The sequence below is a fragment of the Meriones unguiculatus genome, chromosome 12 (assembly GCF_030254825.1).
Source record: "Meriones unguiculatus strain TT.TT164.6M chromosome 12, Bangor_MerUng_6.1, whole genome shotgun sequence".
NCBI classification, from domain to species: Eukaryota; Metazoa; Chordata; class Mammalia; order Rodentia; family Muridae; genus Meriones; species Meriones unguiculatus.
In genome coordinates this window covers 52601127-52623790 of record NC_083360.1, presented here as the reverse complement: position 1 = coordinate 52623790, position 22664 = coordinate 52601127, and the positions used below count along the sequence as shown (strand labels likewise).

At 36.5% G+C, this 22664-nt stretch overlaps 1 protein-coding gene across 4 annotated transcripts in view; it reads right to left on the bottom strand.

Moving 5' to 3' along the window:
• The window catches only part of Frmd3 (FERM domain containing 3), a 178977-nt gene that overhangs the window by 97715 nt on the left and 58598 nt on the right, over positions 1 to 22664 (bottom strand). For 3 of the 4 annotated variants that reach the window (XM_060365719.1, XM_060365722.1, XM_060365720.1), the window contains exons 2-3: positions 22384 to 22488; positions 8010 to 8052 (exon numbers count right to left, since the gene is read on the bottom strand). In XM_060365719.1, the coding sequence (XP_060221702.1) occupies positions 8010 to 8052; positions 22384 to 22488 (148 nt within the window). The remainder of the gene's footprint in view (positions 1 to 8009; positions 8053 to 22383; positions 22489 to 22664) is intronic. The other variant, XM_060365721.1, reaches the window with a different exon arrangement.

The following is a 22664-nucleotide window of genomic DNA, read 5'->3' as shown; positions in this document are numbered from 1 at the left end:
AAACATTTATTTATCTTATGTGTATGACTATTTGGCCTTCATGTGTGTATGCGCATCTCTTTTGTGCTGGTGCCTGCAGAAGTCAGAAAAGGACATAGGATTCCCTGGACTTGGAGTTACAGACTTTTTGCTGAAATGTAGGATGCTGGAAAAATAACCCAGGTCGTCTGCAAGAATAACAAATAATCTTAAACACTCAGCCATCATAAAATTAAAAAATAAGAAAACTACCCACAATTCTTCTCTCTGTTTCTACTAGGAGACATTTTCAAGTGCTCTAAACAAAGTTTTTCTATGGCAGCTCTGTGCTTCCTTAAATATGGGGTCCTGGTGACTCCTTAGTACTTAGTCTTCACAGCATGCAAATCTTAATTATTTTCACATGTGATGTGGCTTGTTACAAGCAAAATTAATAATAATAATAATAATAATAATAATAATACACTGTGTTCTGACATCTCCTTTTTTGTGAATGTAATCATAGATAAAACCAGTAAGTTGTAGTCATGACACATTATTAATAGACCCATTATCAGAGAACACATGACATGGCAATAAAAAAAAGGAGTTACTTCTCAAAGTCCAGTTTTTCTGTGTTCTTCTATCATCATATAACTCATCATATGTTAGGAGTATTGGATCAACATCATTGGTCCCATGCAGAGGGTAAAATAAGAGTTTTTGCAATTCTCCTTACAAGAGAAATAAAACAGTGAAAAATACAGCTACTTACATTTATTTTCATTCAACAAGGAGATTAGGAGGAGCCATCTATCCTCCAAAGTATTATGGGCACCGGCTTAGGTTGAGAAGGTAGCACTTGAGCCTTGGTATCTGTCCATACCAGCTGTATTACTGCTGAATAGGATCAGGATTCCTTCTAGGTGCCAAGTGGCATCTGAGCACTTACTGCTTGGCACTTGTCCAAGGACCTTAATTTATTTCTAGATAAATACTTCTCTTTTTAGTGTCATTGAGGAAGCCGCCTAAGTTTTCTGCTTCCTGTGTTGAAAGAGGGGACAATATTAGCTGACACATTGACCCCAGAGGTGTTTGGATGGATCTAGTGGAACATTAGCTATTCATAAGATTTCTCTTGTTAAGAAAAATACTTTTATAAGAAGAGACAGATACAGGAGGTAGAAATTGGAGATAAGAGAAGGGGAAGAGTAAATTGAGCTCAGTTCAAAAGCTGAAAATCATGTATTAAGTTGTGTAAGGTGTGTGTGTGTGTCTGTGTGTGTTGGGGGTGGTCATTACCACTTAGAAGAAGCAGCAAAGGGAAGAATCTGAAAAACCCATTTTAAATGACAAGATCATGCAACTGCTCTGGAAAATGTAGGATTATCTATTGGCTGACAGATTGATGCCTGTCAGACAGGCCAAGTGTCTCCATAAGGGCAGATGAGTGGCCCCTTTTGTACCAGTACATTCCCATATCCCCTTCTTTTGGAAGTCATTCTTTTCAGAAATGAATTGGAATTTTGTTATGTATTTATTGGTTTCTTTAAAAAATATATTCAATATATTGTGATCATATTCTTGAAATCATCCCACTGAAATCTTTAAAAAAAGGTTTCCACTCTCTCCACTCCCTTTCAATATTGTGCTCAAAGTACTACCTAGAGCAATAAGGCAATAAAGGGGCATTAAAGGGAAAAAACATGGAAAGAGTAAGTCTATAAGAAAATTCTGTAAGAAAACAGAAATGGTAGACAAATTCAGCAATGTGTCAGGACATAGAATGAACATTCACAAATCAGCAGTTTTTCTATACAACAACAAACATATAGAGAAAGAAGTCAGAGACACTTACACTAAAAATACGATAAAATTATCTAGAAATAACCCTAATCAAAGAGGTGAAAACTTTAAAGCTCTGAGGAAAGACAGAGAAAGACAGTAGAAAAATGGAAAAACATGCCATATTCATGGATTGGTAGATCCTCTGTAATGAGAACACATAACTTCAGCCACTTAATATGTGACAAAGCTGCCAAAAGCTTATGCTGGAGAAATAAAAGCATCTTCAACAAATGGTGATGGGAAAACTGGATGCCCACAGGGAGTAAAATGAAATTAGACTAGAATCGATTGCCTTGCACAGAAACTAACTTGAAGTGGATTGTAGACAGAAATGTGAGAACTGAAATGGCTGGAAGGGGATATAGGTAGCCTGTGCAGGATGTAGACATAGGAAAAGACTTTATAAATAGGACTCAATTTGCCCAAGATTTAAGGTCACCAATTGACAAGTAGAATTTCATAACATTAAATTCAAAACATAACGTATCTTCCCAGCATACAAACCAAACCAAAACAAAACACCAACCAACCAACAAACAACCTCCCCCCCCCCCAAAAAAAAAAAACCTCTCAAAAACATAAAACAAAAACAAAAGAAAACACCAAACCACTAAAACAACCAAATGGGTAAAGAGAAATTCTACAGAATCAGAGTCAGTACCATCTGTACATTTTACTGAGGATTATACCTAGAGTATATAAAGAAGGCCTGCTAATACAAGAGAGGGTTTTCAAAATGAAAAAGAAGGCTAAGAAATAGCTCAAAAAAATGTTTTCTGTTCTTACCAACCAGATTTCATGTTACCCAAATCAGAATGGTAGAGATCAGCAAACCAACTGACAACAAATGCTGAATGTGAGGTGGAGAAAAGGAATCCTTCATTCACAGTCTATGTCACTGAAAACTATTCCACCCACTGTGGGTTTCGGTGTAAAAGATCTTAAAAGATCCAGTGTAAAAAGTAAGCTAAATAATCAATCCAACACATAAACCTATCTATATTGTTCATTGGTATATGCCCAAAGGACTTGATATCCTACTTCAAGATACTTGCTTGGCCATATTCATTGCTGCTCTATTCACACTAGCTAGGAAGTGAACATAATATTCATCAATTGATGAATGAATAGTGAAAAATGTTATATAGGCACATTGGAATACTGTTCAGCTGTAAAGAAAAATGAAACAATGATCTTTGTAGGTAAGTTATGGACTTAAAAAAAGATCATATTGGGTAAGGTAATTCACACCCAGAAAGACAAGTGTCAGTCATGTGTTCTGAATAGTTAGATTTAAGCACATACTCTGGAATAACTACAGAAACCAGGACAGAAAAAAAAAGAGGACCATTGTTACATAGAGTGTGGTGGGTGGGGGACAACAGAGAGGAAAATAGTAGGGAAATATTGTTTTATCTCAGTTTTTTTGCATGTGTGATTCTATCTATTTGCCTATGTTCATATGTTGCACAGCAAGGGTGCAAGTAAGCTGTAGGGGAAAATGGAAAAGAAATGAAGAAAAAGTATTTTTGGTCTTTCAGGGTTAGTAGGACTTCCATTCTTGGCATTCTGGCTTTCATGTTACAATACACTGAAGATGTGCCCACTTGTGCAACAGTGGCAAAATTGTTTATGTGGAGAGCCAACCAGTCTCTTGATTGAAATTGAGGCCTACTTCATAGGAGGAAATTAATTTCTGATACTGTACACAGGCTCAAAACCCACAGCTAGAGGAATCATGGGTCCTAAGGGACAACCCATTGATGCTGTTTCTAAATGGTCATGTTATAAAGCTGCTAAAAATTTGTGTTTGTGTACACAGATTTGTGCTTCTCACCATGCCTAAGGCTGATGTAGCATTGAGAAACAGGAGTCTCAAAGAATGTAAGAACCAGAACATAGGGAGGAATTCTATGAAATTCTTTCATCTGGAAATAACATATATGATCTCACAGGAAGTGTATTTACCAACATAAGACCTGCAAAATATTAAGCTAAAAACTCCAGCATGGACTGAGGAGGTTATTTCCAGTGCTGAGGCAGGAGAGTCGTTTCTCTTTAGGAGTGTAGCCAGTGGTAGGTTTCCCCTATCCCAGTGGATGACCTCACATCTATGAGCTTATGGACAGCCCTAGTTGTACTCATTGACTTATAAACAAAAAAGCAAGAGGTCATCAAGTTGGGAAATGTGATGGGTGCCCTGGGGAGAGTTGGATGGTGGAGTGAAGCTGGATATGGTCAGGAGACATTGTATACATGCATGAAATTTTCAAAGAAAAAAAATGCAACAAAACAAAACAAACAAAATAGAAAAGTCAGATGTTATTCTAATGTACCCATAGCCATATGTGACTTGGTGTTTTTTCATTTGAAGCTTTTAATATATTTTTTCTGTTGTTCGTTACACTTAAAATTTTGATTATTTTGTATTGTAGGAAGTTTCTTTGTTGGCCTGGTCTACTTGGTCTTCTGTTTTCTCTCGCACATTGATAGGCATCTCTTTTATTAGGTTAAAAAACTTTTAGTCAATGATGTTGTTACAAATATTTTCTGTGCCTTTGACCTGAGTTTCTTCTCTTTTCTTTAGGCCCATTATTTGTAGGTTTGGTCTTTTTATTGTATCCTTTGTTCCCTGAGTGTTTTATGTTTTTTTTTTTTTCTCTACAGATTTAACATGTTCTTTGTTTTGACTTGGCTATCGATTTATTCTACCTTGTCTTTAAGATTTGATATTCTCACTTTCCCTTCTTTTAATCTATCAAGGCTGACCTCTGACCTTTATTATTTTATATCCTGAAATTCTCAAATACAGTTTTATTTCAGTTTGGATTTTCTTAATCAATCCCATTTTTTTGTAAAGTTTTACTTTGATATCTTGAATTGTTTTTGTCATTTCATTCAACTGTGTTTTCATGATCTTCATTAAGGTTGGAATTAAAGGTGTCTGTCACCACAATGGCTCGTTCATACAAATTTAAAGTCCTCAAACATATTCATAATTGTTATTATAAAGTACTTTTCTTGTGTTTCAACATGCTACAATAGTGGTGGTGTCTTCTAGAAGAGACTTATTTTCTTATTGTTTGTTTGTGTGTTCTTGCTGGGACCAGCATCTGGAGATATGCTGTTTGCAGTTTTATTTGGTATACAAACCTGGTCTTGCCTTTATTAAATCGGTGTTTATTTCATTGGTTGCTCTAGCCTCAATCTGACAGTTTTTTTGATTAAAAGAATGATGCTTGGTTTTCAGTTATGGAGACACTGTGTTCTAGGGTCTATATGATATACAGTCCCAGTGCAGAGGACAGGGTAAGTTTAGGTTTGTATGCAGTGGGAGGGATGATTTTGGAATTCTCTTACATAGAATTTAGTGTCCAGCTCCACAAAAGGTAACAGAGATAGAATAAGGGGTACTCTGGCTCTGGCCCCAGATGTCAGTGAGTCTATAGTGGATGGGGGTAGGCTGAGGGGAAGGGCTGAGGCAGGTAAGTGGCAGGTCTCAAAGTAGTCTGGATAGGTCAAAATGAATCAGTAGAAGGAAGATACCTGAGTCTCTGTCAAGTGGTGACTTTTGGTCCCTGCTGGAGAACAGTACAAATACTACTTTTTTGGGATAGAAACATCACTTAGCATAGTTCCTTAATGCTTAAAATGAAGAAAACTTCCCATAGTTGCTTCAATGAGTCACACAAAAAAATGAAAAGTATCACTTCAGCAACACACATAAAGTCATGATCACTATTATATACTTTTGACTTTTAGTTAGAAAAATATCCCTCCTACAGTCTTCTATAAACCAAGTTCAAGCTTAAAATTCATAGCTCTGACAGTTTGTAGGACAATTCTTACACTTGGAATAGGTCTTGTACTGCACTTATCTGGAACTCTTTGAAGAAAGGAAAATAAGAAATGTCATTGATTTGTCAGGCTACAAGCCTTTAATGCCTACAAATGTGACACTTGCTTTCTAAAAGATCCCAGGTTAAGTGTTGAGTGATCACAACCTTTTCTGTTCAGCTGATGCTTTTTATCGTTAACAAATGATATTTTCTGGGCTGCATCAGTGTTGCTGGTCTCTTCTTAATCATGGCTAATTTCTCAGTCCCATCTAACCAGCCAACAGTGTCCCTTTAAGGCAAACATTTCACATTGGTGGTCTTAGTCTTTTCTTAAACAAAACTGTTTCTTCAGGCCTACCTGACCAGAATCACAGGCACTTTATTCAAAATGCCACGTAAATAGTGTTAATAGAGTCTTTGAGGAACACCCAAACTTCCCTCGGAACTTCACAAGCCAGGCTTTCTATCACTTGCATTGCCCTCAGCATTATCTTCTAAGTCCCTGCAGCACTCTATTAAGCTCTCAGTGTCCCAGATATCTACACACTTCCACAATCCCACAAAAAACAACATAGCCAAGTCTTTAAAGAATTATCTTATGGCCCTTGTACTGATTTTTGCTTTAGTTGGGGAGAACTAAAGTCAGGATAGGAACTCAAAGAAGAAACTGAAGCAGAGGCCATGGAGGAACCCTTTATGGCTCTTTATAGCTTGCTCAGTTTGCTTTCATATACAACTTAGGATGACCTACCAAGTGTGGTGCCACTCACATTCAGCTGGGTCCTCCCTCTTTATTCATCGAGGAAATCTTTCACTAATTTTCTTACAACCCAGTTTGATATAGGCATTTTTCTGAATTGTAGTTCCCTTTTGCCAGATAATCCTAGCTTTTGTTAAGTTGAAAGAAAACTACCCAAGACAGGGTGGGGTAGAGTTTAAGAGCAGGCAATGTGTTTCTTTGGTATCTGTTACAGGTTCTCCTTGAAATACATAAAATCAGCAGTTTAGGTCGATTCTGGCAGAGGTGACTCAACCAGAGAATCATGTCACTTACCTAAAGAAGGAGGATCATGAGTAAGAGGATCAATTCTCAATCAGAAAGGCAAACAGGAATGACTTCAGATAAGGGAGAAAACAGGGAACAAAACAGGAGCCTACCACAGAGGGCCTCTGTAAGACTCTATCCTGCTGAATATGGAAGCAGAGGCTGAGACTTCTAGCCAAACTTTGGGCAGACTGAAGACAATCTTATACAAGAAGAAAGATAGAAAGACCTGGAGAGGAGAGAAGCTCCACAAGGAGAGAGAGAGAGAGAGAGAGAGAGAGAGAGAGAGAGAGAAGAAACTGGGCACAGGGGTCCTTTCTGAGACTGATATTCTATCCAAGGACCATGCATGGAGATAACCCAGAACTCCTGCTCAGATGTAGCCCATGGCAGCTCAGTGTCCAAGTGGTTTCCCTAGTAATGGAAACAGGCACTGTTTCTGACATGAATTCAGTGGCCTGCTCTTTGATCACCTACCTCTGAGGGGAGTGTAGCCATACTAGGTCACAGAGGAAGACAATGAAGACAGTCCTGATGAGACTTGATAGGCTAGGGTCAGAAGGCAAGGGAGGAGGACCTCCCCTATAGTTGACTTGGGGAGGGGCATGGGAGGAGAAGAGGGGGGAAGATGAGATTGGGAGGGCGTGAGGGAGGGGCTACAGTGGGGATACAAAGTGAATAAACTTTGTAAAGTAATTAATAAAATAAATACATAATTTTTTATAAAAAGAATAAAAATTCACCCTCCTTACAGTGCCTATAGTGAGTGACAAGGGGTTCTAGAGACAAGGTATATTTACAACACCATACTTTTTAAAGTAATTAAATGAAAGAAAAATTTTTACTGTTTATTTTTTGTTTTTTGGAGTTGGGGGAAATGAAAAAAATTAATGCTATCAAGTAAACTTTTCAGTGTAAAACTTTTCAGTGTAAAAAGTTTCAATTTCAAAACACACTCCACTTGAAACTATATACAACACCTTTAAACCAAACTACAAACCCTACAATGTAGAGGCATGTATTTGTGATTAACACATATTTAACCACTCAATTTCCAAGCTTCTGTTTTAGCTAGAAATATAAGACCAAAGAGGGCAGGGAGGAAGAGGCACTGTGGATAGTTGAACTAATGACTTTAAGGGGAGCCAAGATCAGGGGAAAGGGGGCAGAAGATTCATAGCTCTCAAACAGAGAGGGAAGCTGCCATTTACCCAGATATCTTTGACTGTATCCTTATCTCCAGAGAGAAGCAGTTTTTTAGGAAACAATTTATTTTTTAATATTTTGTAGAGGAAACAAAACCATAGCTTGACACTTACATTTCATTTGCTTGAAGATGGACTTGTTAGGTTCAAGCCAGTGCTAGGGAGAAAAACAAAAACAAAAGAGATTGTTGATGTGAATGAAAACTCCTGAAACGAAGCTGTGTCAGCAGAAACTGAAATGACCAGAACTGCAGTAGTGTGGAGGGACTGGAATGTTAAATGTCCTGAGGCTAATTACCTTACATTGGGCTGGTTCTGATTCTCCAGAACAGCAATTCTTTGTGTCTAAACTAACATCTTGTAAGTAATAGAAACTTTTAGAATCTATTAATTAGTAGACAACTAACTTTCACCAATTTGAAAGCTACCAATGCAATCATGTAGCTAGTATCTTGGGCCTATAGAAAACTTGCCCCATCTTGCTGTACCTGCCTCTCTGGAGTAGCCACCAATGTATTTTTGAGGGGTTAATGACCTAAGAACCTCAGGTTAACTGAGAAACTTTAGACAGGAAAGTTGACTTGACTGATAATATTTGTGGAAGTTTCTGTTGAGGAGATCAACAGTCCAACCTCCCACCTACACCTTGGTATCTACAACTTTGAAACTGTATGGGAACTGACCTCCAGATGGAATAATCCATACTAAACATTTCCCTATTAGTATAAACTTAGTTTGACCCAGAGATGTTAGGCTTTACTCCCCAAACCTTGGCCCAGGGCATTCTACTTGCTTGGACACTCTTGGAGCTTCTAGCCTCTAAATATCCTCAGAAAGACAATAGCCAACAGTCAACACCTGCACATTCCATACCCTCAACTCCCTTGTACAAGCCGGCTCCAAAGATACACTGAGGGCTCAATTTCTATTTCAGCCCTGTGGTTGTTTCCTTCATTGTTGTAATTAGACAGTCTTCTGCTTCTGTTGAGGTTTGAGTTGTGGTCTCATTTCTTCATGATCATTCATGATTTCCTTGTTTTTAATTGCTGAATAGTATTCCATTGTGTAAATGTAACATAATTTCTGTATCCATTCCTCAACTGAGGGGCATCTGGGCTGTTTCCAGCTTCTGGCTATTAAAAATAAAGCTGCTACAAACATGGTTGAGCAGATGTCCTTGTTATGTACTTGAGCATATTTTGGATATATACCTAGGAGTGGTATAGCTGGATCTTGAGGAAGTGCTATTCCTAATTGTATGATAAAGAGCCAGATTGATTTCCAAAGTGGTTGTACAAGTGTACATTCCCACCAGCTGTGGAGGAGGGTTCCCCTTTCTCCACAACCTCTCCAGCATGTGTTGTCACTTGAGTTATTCATCTTAGCCATTCTGATGGTTGTGAGGTAAAATCTCAGGGTCGTTTTGATTTGCATTTTCCTGATGACTAAGGATGTTGAAAATTTCTTTAAGTGTTTCTTTACCATTCGATATTCCTCTATTGAGAATTCTCTGTTTAGCTCTGTACCCCATGCTTCAATAATATGTCATCATGCTGCTGTCTTCTGTTCTGGATTTTTTTCCATCTGTTGAGTTTTATTATTGTACTTCTGAGGCATTCTAACTGCTGTCCTTTCTATAATTCCCCCTTTATCAGTTAGAAGTAGTTAAGAGAGATCTATTGCCCAAACCTCTAAAAGCATATCTGGTAATGTCATAAAAGAATAGGCTATCTACCTCACCTCCTCTCCTTGCCATTCTAGTATGAAAAACAAAACAAAACAAAACAAAACAAAACAAAACAAAAAACAATCCTTTGGAGGGATACTTAAATCACACAGGGACACAATACTTATGATACTGCTAATTTAATTATTTGATTCTACCTTCACAGTTGCTTCACCAAGTTCTTCCAACAAAGATTATGAGTTTTCACCATCCAGAAGGTCAAAAAGTTTTTCAGGCCAGGACTAGTACCCAACATAGTGATCTTCTCTATGGATCATTTCAAGCCCTTCACCTTTAACTTGATCTTTGTTCCTAATGGAATCAGCCCCCAAACAAAAACCCTATCCCCAAATGAAGATCAGCTTATAAAATTATAAAATTCCCTGCCTTGAACACAGAATATATGTTCTAAAAAGCTACAGAATCCCCCTCTTCAGAGTTAGGATATATTGGAATAAATATGTATGTTGGAATAGTTTGACCCAAAATATTCAGCTTTGCTCCTTCAACACTGGTCAGGGGCATTGCACTTGCTCAGAACCTACTGGAACTCTGCACCCCTATATGTTCTCAGAAAAACTGAGGACAGCCCATACTCATACTTCCCTACCCTCAACTCCCTGACATAAGCCTGCCCAAAGTCACCCTAAGGGATCAACCCTCACTCTTAAAGATTGTTGTCCTTCATTGTTTCAATGAAAGGATAGTTTTCTTCTGTTGAGATTGGAATCTCCTTTCCTTCCCAGTTATCAGTCTATTCCCAATCTACAGCCTCTCTTTGACCCTATAAATCTCCAATCCCCCTGTTGCCACATGCACACAACCTCCACTTCTGTAGAGTTACTAGTACCTTTCAGTTGTTCTGACTGGAAGAACAATTCTGCTTTTGGAGATGCCTGTCTTCTTCATCTTACTTTGATGTCACCTTCATCAGTTCCAGTCTAAGAATTTTAAACTTGCCTTTATTTGTGACTTTTTCTGTTTTATAGAACTATAAAAACTTTGGACTATGTAACTTGGGATAACATGAATATGTGTTCCCAGGCCATAGACGCTCAAAATGACTCCAGAATAAACTATTTCTTATTCTCTTTAAGATGAAAACTGTGTTTTTGTTTTTATTTTATTTTTATGAACAGTATACTTTGTGAATGAAAGTCCTGGGGGCTGATTAAGTGATTAGAACTTTAATGATTATAAAGAGTTTGGTCCAGAACCTAATTAAAAAGTTACCTTGGGCCATAGACTTCTAAATGGCCATTTGTTTCTCATTTCTTTGTTGAATCTAAGATCCTAAAAAGCCTTACAAATACATCAGCCTAACAAAACACTATTTTCCACTAGTCAAAAGACAAAAAATGTTGTCAGGCTGAATTTGAAGGCTGTAGCAGAGCACTCCCTGCTCTGCTGTAAACCAATCTTTCTGATATTTCCAGTCTAATATGTCAGAACTGTAAAGTCTTCACAAGCAGTAAGGAGATTCTTTCAACTGTTAAACTATTATGGAACAATTCATCAAGAGTCTGTGCATTTATCCATACACAGGTAAGCTTCTTCAAAAGAACACCTTTTTTTTTTTTTTTTAAACTTCTGGCCAAAATTATATCAGCTTATTTTTTGCAACTTTTCCTACTTTATAATTAAAATCAGAAAGATAATTTATCTTATTGCTTAACCTCTAAATAACCTGTATAAATAGTCTATATCTCAGATTAAACAAGTATAAAGTGAAAATTGACCTAGCATCAATATTATGGGCGTTTCAAGGACTTAAAGTTAGTATAAAGATCAGAAATGTGAATCTCACAGCTGCAGTGTGAAAACTAATGAAGGTCTGTTGCATTGTTTTTATTTAATGTCCACAATTTAGTTGGTAGGCCCCATCTTTTAGTGGGCTATATGGAGGTGAATAATCAACAGACTTCACTGTGATTAAATCTCCTTGGGAAAAATAATTAGGTTAATCTGGAATTGTGTTCAGGAAAAAAAAAGTAAGGTAATCAGAGACCTGCAATATTACTATATCATGAAGATAATCACTGGTCACTTTGCAAGCCTGAAATATAAATAACATTTTCAAGTTCTCCTTGCTTAGCAACCTTTGAAGTCTTAGCCTTCCCTCCTGAATTTGAACCCATTTCTCTAAAGTGTCTCTTACTCAGTGAATTGATGAAGCTGTTGCCTTTCATGTGCTGTGAAGTTGGTGCTAGTACTGGATGAAGGTTCAAAAAGAATGAACGTCATTTGGGATTGGCTATGTTTGCCAAGGATAGAAATAGGAATTATTTTAGGAATGCCTTCAAGGTGTTTACCATCTGTGCCCTAAATAAATTATTTATTCTAAATGGGCTGTTTTCTTCATTGCTTTAAGAATGAAGTTTCTTATCAGTTCCCATTTTCTTTTCTTTCAAGTTCTCTGTATTGCACTTACTTATACAATGTGACTTATATTTACTTTTTTAGGGAAACTATCCTTTCGTAAAAGGATATTCTCAAGGGAGAGACCTAGGGGGGAAAAATCTAGTAATAGTCATGTTTCAGAAGATTATAGGAAACCATGTTTACAAAGAGGGCTTAGCTCAATCTGTTAATAGTAGCTAAAGCTACTATTGTATTTCTGTTCTTATGAAGAAGCTTACCTTGTATGGGTAAATGCACAGACTCTTGATGAATTGTTCCATAATAGTGAAACAGTTGGAAGAATCTCCTTACTGCTTGGGAAGACTTTACAGTTCTGACATATCAGAATGGAAATACAATGGCTAAACAATTTCATTATTCTGTAATTCATGCATGTAAATAAAGAAGTACATAGCAAGGATTTTCATTACAATTTTATGTGAAGTAATAAAAGGTTACAAATAACACCAAAGGCCATCATTAGGAAAATGATAGTAGTTTGATAATATTCTAGATGACTCAAAAAGGGTGTTGTATAAAATGAAATTTAATGTATAACATATATAAAAATTTTTAGATACAATGCAGGATGAAAAAGTAAACTGCAAAATTTATAACTGTAGTGACAGTTAGCAACCAAAGGGAATATAGCTATAACAAGCATCTGTCAATACCACAGCCACCATTGCAGAATTTATAGTCCTAACATTAGTTTGTGTTTGACACTTTTTGATATCACTTTCCTTTGCAAATTTAGTTTGCATGCTGTGATAAAAGGCAGAAAATATTTAAAATTATGCATAGAACACATAAAGAACTCAGTAGGATACTGAGAGTACCCAAAAGGTACAACCCTGCCATTGTGAAGTAATTGTGCTTATTTTTGAATGAAATTAAAATAGTATTTTTCTTAAAACTTATGTGAAAAATATTGCAAGTTTCAACTATATCATTCATACATAAATGGCTATTATATTGTTTAGATTTGACTTTTACTTATAGGGAAATGTTCTTCAGCCTAGAGGCAACAATGAGATAATGGCTAAGAGAACCATATATTGATAAAAATTTGGAAGAATTTGAATAATCTATCATATATTTAACATGATTTGTTTTGAAAATAAACAGTTCATAATGTTATAATATACTATGTATTCTCTCACTGTTATCAATTTACTGTGTAGCTTCTACACTTTAAATACCAGGCTTAGAAGCCTATATTTATTTTTCAAATATATTATAACATTATGTGCTGTTTATTTTCAAAACTGTGTTAAACAATTTATAACTTCAGCCTTTTGTGTAGCGTTTTATTGGAGATATTTTAACTTTAATATTTTTATATATTGGCACATTCCATGAATAATTAGAAATACATTTTTAAAAACAGAAACCTCTACTTAGAGGATGAAAATGAATTTCATGTAATTTTTACTCTGCATAGGAATTTTCCTCTAATAGAAAGATGTAAGGCTCAGTGTAGGACTGATGGTTATAGTCTTTCTCCTTGGCTGGCACAGTGGTAACTTTCAGTGAACTGGAGTTTTATTGATTTTTTCCCCCTTCCTGTCTCACCTTTCATTCTACTCTACATAAGGGCATTATTTATGCATTTGCCAGGCAACTTTCAGCCATTTTCCTCTCCACTCTCTTCTTTTGTTTCCTTCTTTTGCTTGTTCTTTCCATTACAGCTAAAAGCTGGCCAATAATGTCAACAGTGAATCAAGTCAGCATTTTCTATTTTTAGTAGAGGTCTAGATGTGATGAGCTTGGAAATTAGGTACAAGCTTAGATGTTTTTTCTGATTTTGTTTAAGTTCATTTGCTACATGGAATTTATGACACTTTAGTTTTTAAAAATAATTAATTCTTTAAAAATGATAACTAAAAACAGGTATCCCTTAAAGAAGGCAGAAAGAAAAGTCTGCCAACTGAATATGTGAATTCATGGCTGGTTTACTATTGCTAAATATTTAATTTCTTCAGTTTGTTTGCAGAATGAAAGTCCCCAAATGTATGGAAACTTGTTCTACAAAATGAACTGAGGGAACAAGTGAAAACAGAGGATGTGCTGATTAACGTTACTTGAAAGTACCAGGAGTGCATCAGCAGCAAATGAGATCAGGACTAAGCAATTGTCCTTATTGGTTTGTTTGCTTGTTTGTTTTGTTTGTAAACATTGACATTAGATAGAGTTACCTGGGAAGAGAAACCTTAAGGGATAAAATGCTCCCATCAGACTGCCCTGTAGGCAAATCTATATGGAGATTCTTCATTAATGATTGATGTAAGAGGGCCCAGACATCACAGACATTGCCAATTTTGGGCAAGTGGCCCTGGAAGATATAAGCCAGATAGCTGAACATAAGCCTAGACAGCAATCTAGTTAGCAGGGCTCCTCCATGGCTTCTCCATCAGTTCTTGGCTACAGGTTACTGCCTTGAGTTCCTGCCCTGAATGTCTGGCACAGTGGTAACTTTCAGTGAACTTGAGTTTACAAGTATCAGTTAAAATTAACTCCACACCAAGCAGCTTTTAATAGTGTTCATCACAGTAAAAGAAATCTGAGACAATAGTCTTACTCTTCTTAGGCATACTGTTCCTTAAGTTGTTGGAATCTACTGTAGGGTAGCCTCCATAATTCACCCTACCTTCCAAATGCCAGGGTGTTTTATTAAGTAGTGATTGACTGAGGCAGGAGCATAAATATCTTTGCATGACCTTTAATTCCTCAGCTCCCCTGTGAGATAAAAGAAAATGACTTTACCCAACATTATCATATAATGATAAATGCTTTGCTTTCTTTCTTTAAGTCCACACACAAAAGGCCCCATGTGAGAGGTCCCAGTATTAAAGAGCTTTTAAGATCAACAAAATCTAACCTGACAAATACATAAGCGCTTTCTTAGGACATTTGGATTGAGAGCAGCTTAAAGAAAAAAGAGGAAGAATAGAAGGAAGCTGAATAAAAGAAATGAAGATAGAATCCCCAAACTTCTACACTATATTTTTCTCATTTGCTATGGTAATAGGAAGGGATGCAGGATCAGAGGTAAGAGATTGAGTGTAGATTCTTTTTGCTTCTTCAGTCCACACTCTGTGAACCTGAAGGGTAAGTACAGCACCAAGTCTTTCTTATATTTGTTTCTTTATAACTTTGTACACAAATTGCATACATGAAGATAATTTCTTCTCCACTTATTTTACATTCTAATCTGGACTAATGGGTGGGAAGATGGTATATGAATGGGCAACTAATTTATGAGCAATCTGATTTTTTAATTTGGTAATTTCCAAGACCAGTTTTTGAAAAAAGGCTCCTAAAGTAAATATTATAACACTTCAAATCTTTGGTTTCTGTTGACATGGATTTAGCTCATGATTACAGAATAAGTTACACTCCTCTTTTTTATTGTTCTCAAACATCTGAATAACCTAAAGTATAAAAATGTATAACCCAGAGAAATATGTTCAACGTTTCATAAATCTTTAAAAAATGGATGCATGTTTTGAAGCAGAAACATTTATCCTTAATAGTAATGAGATCCATATGACTAAACAGTTTCCTGCATGGCCCTGAAAAATGTTATGATTCTCATATTCACCAGGGCAAAGCCCAAAGCATCAAAGTTCTGGTGTTATACAGGTCAATTACACCATTTATGGGCCTTTTGGTTTCTGCTGGAAAGAAAAAAAATGATATCTGAGTGAATATGCCCTTAACATAGTTCTGGCTGGTAAGTAATAGAAGCTTCCTGTCATTTGCCTACCAGTAAAATGTATTACAGTCATTTCTGTACAGCATATGACACAAGAACAAATTATTGTTTGTTTGTTTGAAAGTCCTCCACAGAAGAAAAACTTAACTGCTTTGGTACAGTGGTTTTTGCTTTTGTAGCCATAGAGTCTTGGGTAGCTTAAAAAGGAGTGGCAGTTAAAGGAAGAAATGTTGAATGAAATGAAGGAGGTGGGTGTTACAAAGTTCCATTTAAAATTCATCAACTCCATATTTCATCTTTCTGGGACTCCCTACAATGCTTATAATTCTCCATACATCCTTATATTCTTGTAGTGCACCTAAGAAAGTGAGAGGGAGTGGGTATAATTTTAGGCTTTGTGTCCAATAAGGCCCCTGTTACACTACTAGCTCTATTTTTCATGCATGAAATCAGCCAAAATATTGATAACATATCAATAAGTAGTCATATTTGTATTGCAATAAAATTGAAATTGTGAAAACATACTTTCATGCCAGCTCCTATTATATAGTCAATAACTCCTTAGTGAACACTAAAACATTAGTTGTAATATGAATACAACAACTTATAAAAACAATTATCTATGATTATTGAAAACTATATTAGGTTAAAACAAGCATTCTAAATGGAAATTATGAGGACTGAAGAGATAATTTAGTGGTTACAAGCACTTGCTGCTCCAACAGTAGACCCAGGTTTGGTTCCCAGCACCCACATGGTGCTTCACAATCTCTTAAAATTCCAGTTCTAGAGAATCTGAAACCTTTGGGTTTCACTGGGCACCAGATAAATAAGTGCTACATATATGTACATACAGGAACACAAGCATACACATAAATAAAGATAAATTAAAATTAAAAAATAAAAAAACTTGTGGAATTCATTCAAGTTTATGATTTATCAATGTATAACATTAGATGTCATGCCATATACATTCAATAACATTATTACTGAAATGTTTTAAGACTAGATATCACTATGGGCCTACTTAAACTCTTTAAAATGTGACATAAGATGGATAATATACATGAATTATTTATAAACATAGATACTGTTTGTTCTAAACATGATGAAACTGAGTGATAGAATGCTAAGGAATCTGCTCAACACTATACAAGAGGCAAATAGCATGGACGGGATCTCATTTAGTCTTTCTTGTATTACATAGTAAATTTCTTAGCTCTTGAAACTGTTAAGTCTTCTCTGTGCTGAGTTTATAACTAGCCTTGTTTTCCTCAGGTGTGTGTGTGTGTGTGTGTGTGTATGTGTGTGTGTGTGTGTGTGTGTGTGTGTGTGTGTGTGTGTCTGCTCTATTTGGGTCTTCCTGTTTCATTTTTCAGACCATATTTTAAAATATTAGTGTACCTTAGCTTTCTAATTCTCCTTCATCTATAGTCTCTTCCTTAGCTCTACAATCAATCTCAGGGTTTGAAGAAATAAAACATTTTATTGGTTCCAAGCAATTCTGTCTGAGGCCTAAACTCCTTATTTAGCTTCTGACTCAAATTTTCAAACATTTACAGTGTCTCACTGCTTTAACTATGCTAACAGGTCTTCCAAACTTAACATATTTACTCAGCTGCTGCTCACTTTCCACACAGCTCATCTGGTGATCAGGTATACTTACACAGGGAGCCCTAGCCAGCCATGTCATGACTTCAGATGTCCCGAAACTACGTTCAGGGAGAAAAGGTTCCCCTACAACTTTTCCCCTTCCTTCCACCAAGGCATCAAAATGTGCAAAGACAAAGGTGTGAGGAAAAAAAAAAAAACATTCTTAGATTTTCCAGACCACACTAGTCACCTCCTGAACACCTGCTCAAATTTAGCTCCACTCACACCCTAAACTTATATCATCTATAAGAATAATACTGGATGTTCTGAGACAATAAATTATAGGGATCTGGTTACGCAGCAAGGTAACTAACACAGCTTGCCATGATTCATTCATGTAACACAATTACAACTCAAATTTGAAAACGATCTGCTGGTTTAAGTTCAGAAGAAACAAAAGCCCCCTTTATATGGCCACTGCTTGATTATACTATTTGTATTTCTTTAAGCTATGCATCATAGCAATGTTTACTTCTCAGCTTGACTTAAAATATGACTTGAAAGCTATTTCAAAACTTTCAAGGCTAGTGATTGTGGCTGCTGTATACCCACATGTTTCTTTTTCTATTCAATGATAGCTTATAAACTGTAATTGATTTCTCTTCAGATTCTTCTCCAACCAAGTGAGAAAAAAATGCCCTCTTTTGGATATTTTGTTTTTCCTGAATGCAGTTATGTTAAAATTGCATTTGCCCACTACATCTCTTACTCCTATAATTGTATTCTGTTTCGAGAGAACAACTACTCTGTGTATTTGTCCCCTCTCCTGTTAAATTAATGGCATCAGAGAGTGTTGAATAACTTCCAGTTCTTCCTCTCCCTCTCAGGAGGGTTTCAGATGGAGACAGGCTGCCATTGTGCAAGTTTAACTATGGTTAAACTCCAAGTTCTGCTGTCTGCTGAAGTATTCTGATAACTTCCCAAAATGTGGCAACGTTAATTCCTCGAGCCACACCTGGACCTCATAATAACACATCCAGTTTTAAAGAGCTGATGGCAAGGCTATGTGGTTCCAGTGACCTTAGGCAAACAATTCATCTGTACATATCCTTCAAGGCACACAAAAACTTGTAATTTTTAAAATACTTCTTTTTATTTTTAAATTATGCTTAAGTCCTTATGTCTCTGTATGAATGTCTATGTGACTGCGGGTATCTGAAAAGGCAATAAAAGAGCATAGGATGCTCTCAAGCTGGAGTTACAGCAGGTATGAGTTGTCTAATGTGGGTGATGAAAATCAAATTAAGGTGAAAGAAGCAAGCACTTCAAACCACTGACTGATATTTCCAGCTTCTAAAACTATAATATTTAACCCTTACTGACCTTTAAAAACAAAAGAAAATTTATATAGCAGGCCAAACATAAGCAGGGACTTCTGCTTGCAGTAAATCATGTTCTGTTTAGAGCTGTCCTAAATCTTTGTTTAATTTCCTGTTCTCAGTGAGGAGCATCTGAGAAGCAATTACCCCGAGGAGAGCAGCAGGAAATGGCCTTTCACTAGTAGGAGCAGGTGGTGGGACATAATACCATCTGGCTTCCTGCCACCATCCCAATAGTTTATTCCATTCTCTGTCCTCCTGAAGGTGCTTATAGAAATCACAAATTGTTCTGCTATAGATAAGATCTTTTCCCATTATTAATAAGACAGCAGTAGACTCACTATATGGCTTCCTACATAAAAAGCTCATGTCTGTGTTTACTTACATTAGGGGGAGGTGCCAGTACCAAGTACCCCAGAATATAAACCATTCACCTACAATCTAGATGTGGCCCACTTCTTCTTTGGTTGGGGTGGTAGCTGGGGTATATATTAGTTCCAATGCATAGTATCAGCCTTCCTTGCCTAGATCTGGAGAAGGTGGGGCACAAAGAAGGAAGGTCTAGTACACTTTACATATGAAACCATGATTATAGAAATTAAAGTTATGAAATTAGTAACTTATTTAAAAAATGTAATCTAAAAGGAACTTACCCACATTACCTCAGAAACATGGTGAAATTAACATGGTGGATTAATATTCCACCATGATTTATCAACACTGAAGCTGAGAAGAGGTACAGATAACCCACTAACTATACAATAGGGGTAGTTACACTTCACTTCTCTAGTTTATCTGGCTTTCTTAAATGGTTAGCTTTTTATGAATAAATAAGCCATAAAAGACTGTTAATAGTAGCATTCTTTAAAAGAACTTAAAAACATTTGAATGTCCTGCAGGCACCAAACATGCCTCTATATACTCACATGGACCTAGCCAAAGCATAGTTAATTGTAAAAGCAATAGCATTGATTAACAGAGAGGACAACATATAACACATGATCAACATATGCTGTGTGCCACGCACTTATATGTCATAAAGGAAATTATTCTATTTATTGTTTCCATTGGGACAGAGCACAAAAGCGAAATAACCTGGTGGGTCTAACAGCTTACTAACCAAAAGAGGCAGGGTTTTTAAAACACATCTTTCTTAGTCCACTAGCTAGGCAGTTTTAAAAGGTTGGGTTGTAACTCAGTGTATGAATGCTTGCCTAGTGTGTAAAAGGCTCTTAGTCTGACCCACAGAAATGCAAACATCAAAACAAATAAAAACTATGCAGGTATGGTGCCACAGAGCCACGTGCCTCTAATTTTAGAGCCGATAAAGTGCAAGCCAAAGGATGTAGAAGAATTTGAGGCCAGCCTAAGGTAAATGTGTGAACCTGGCTGAAATTGAAATAAGAATCTATTGTAACTGATGCAGCTTTCCAAGGTCATAGAAGCTAATGAATATTTAGAAAAACAGTATGGTTGTAGTGATATTTTTATAGGTCTGTCTTGTTTTTCCAGGCAAAAGGCTCTAACCCCAGTCTGTCCCATGTGGATTGAATACTATTTTCTGCGATTTCTAACCAGTAGTTAACCCTTTCATAGTAGCAGGTGGCTATAAATCATATACTTGTAAAGTCCTACTTGATTTAAGATATAAAGGAACCCTGGTAATATTGCCTATGTTAACATTTTAGTTATTACTTATATGACTAGAAAATTGAAGAGAAGCAGAGTGAGTGGTATCAATAAGACTAATGATTAGTACTTTTTGTTAGATGGGAGAAAGAGGAGAACAATATAGAAAAGTGAGAATAAAGAAAAATGGGGGGAAATTTAGAAGTTTAGTTAATAGAAGAATAAAAAGAGTGAATGAATAAATATACTCAGATATTGTAATAAGGTCACCCTTGGGCTCAGAATATGTGACAGTAATAGGAATGCTTATGAAAAGAAAAAAACAAAATTAAAAAAAAGAAAAGAGCCAAAAGAAGATTGTGTACAAAACCTTAACAGGTGTGAATAATAGGGTATGGTGTTAGCCTGTTACATTGATACGCTTTACTAAATAAATAAGAAAGAACTAGTGGGCGAGAAGAGCTGAGTGGAGACATAAGAAAATAAAAACACTGGCAGATAAGGAATAGCTGTAATGTGGGAGAAAGGAAAGCAGGGTGGAGGGAGTTACAAAAAAAATCAAAATTATTGACTGAATGTTGTTTCCATCTCCTTGGTAGATCTCTTGCTTTGTCTCCCTGGTTCTAGCCCAGGCTATATTCTATGTTGATTTTTTTTCACCCATCCCATTCTTCATTCATGGACTACAACTCCCTCCTGCACAAAGTTTTCTTGACTCTGTTCTGAGAACTGTGTCTAGGATATCTATTTAGAACTGCAATCTGTAAAGCAAATTGGTCTCTTCATCCATATGAAGTCACCAAAAGATCTTTGTCTCTTCTGACTAACTATAATTTGATATTTTTTTTTCAGGTACTGGAACAGCAAGCTACTTTCCCCCCTTCAGTTCCACTTTTTTGATATATTCTTTTCATCCTTCTATCTGAAATTTGGGATTATTTTTGATACCCATTTATTGGAAAAAAGTAGATTATTCCTGTTTTTTTTTTTTTTAATTAAAAGATTACTTCCCCCTCAGCCTTGCTAGTCTACAAAGAAAGACAAAGATGCCAGTCCTGACGAGACCTGATAGACTATGGTCAGATGGAAGGAGAAGAAGACCTCCCCTATCATTGGACTGGAGGAGGTGCATAGGAGAAGAGAGAGGAATGGTGGGATTGGGACAGGAGGGGAGAGGGGGCTATAGGTGGGATATAAAATGAATAAACTGTAATTAATAAAATAAAGAAAAAATATAACTTCCCATCTTCCATTAAGTTCCTCTAGCCCTTCCCATATTTCCTGGCCTAATAAACCCTTTTAAGTTGACGGAATCTTATTCTTTGATTATTTTTACACACACACACACACACACACACACACACACACACACACACTTACTCACTCAATCCATGCACTATTTCAATGTCTTCGGCTCCTATTTGTCATCTCTATGTTCTCAGTTCTTGGCAGTCAAATCTGTTTGTGCAATGCCACTGTGTGTGAAGAGAAGCATTTGTGGTTTCCAGTGACCTTAAAGCCATGTGTTGCTGATGGGAAATGTTCAAGCTTCTCTTGCCTGCTTGAACATAGAGATTCATTATTTTACCCAAAACTCTTTTCCAAATAATGTGAAATTTTAAATGTACATTTCATTGTCATTGACTGTGATGAATTAGCATCACCTGTGTCAGACTCCAAACATTTTCATCACTCCATAAGGAAAGCCTACCCTACCGAGTCCATCCCCCACCTCTGCCAGTAGGTTCTTTCAGAGGTGATAGTGTTTCTTTATAATTGGATTATATGCCATCACTCTGAGGATGCTAAATTTATAGAGTATGGTAGCATTACTACTTTTCTTTATGTGAGCAGGATTATGAAAGGCCTTTTTGTTTTTCTATTCCTTCCAGTCATACAGTCTTCCAATCACACACCCACCAGCTGTTTAATTTCTCATGCCAATAATCCATGAGAATAAAGCTACCATAAGGGTTCTGGAAAGGATCCAACACTGACTGGCATTCTTAACCCCATAGGTTGGAAATCAAGACTGGCTTTTACCCTTTGCTTCTCTGAGTCCACATAGCGAATTCCAAAGTAGTCCTTCTCCAGCAAGCTGTAGTAGTTGCAGATGTGCTCAATAAGAAACTGCCCTTTGGTCTCCCTCTGCAAAGGAAGAATATTTAAGTTACAGCCAGAGCTCACATGTACATTCACATTTCATTCCCAGTGGACTTACTTACCCAGCTGGGTCTGTGTTTAGAACATTAGATTTAATCACTTCAGACACTGGCACAAGGTTTCCAATATTTTTAATTACAACCTCAGCAAGCAACACATTT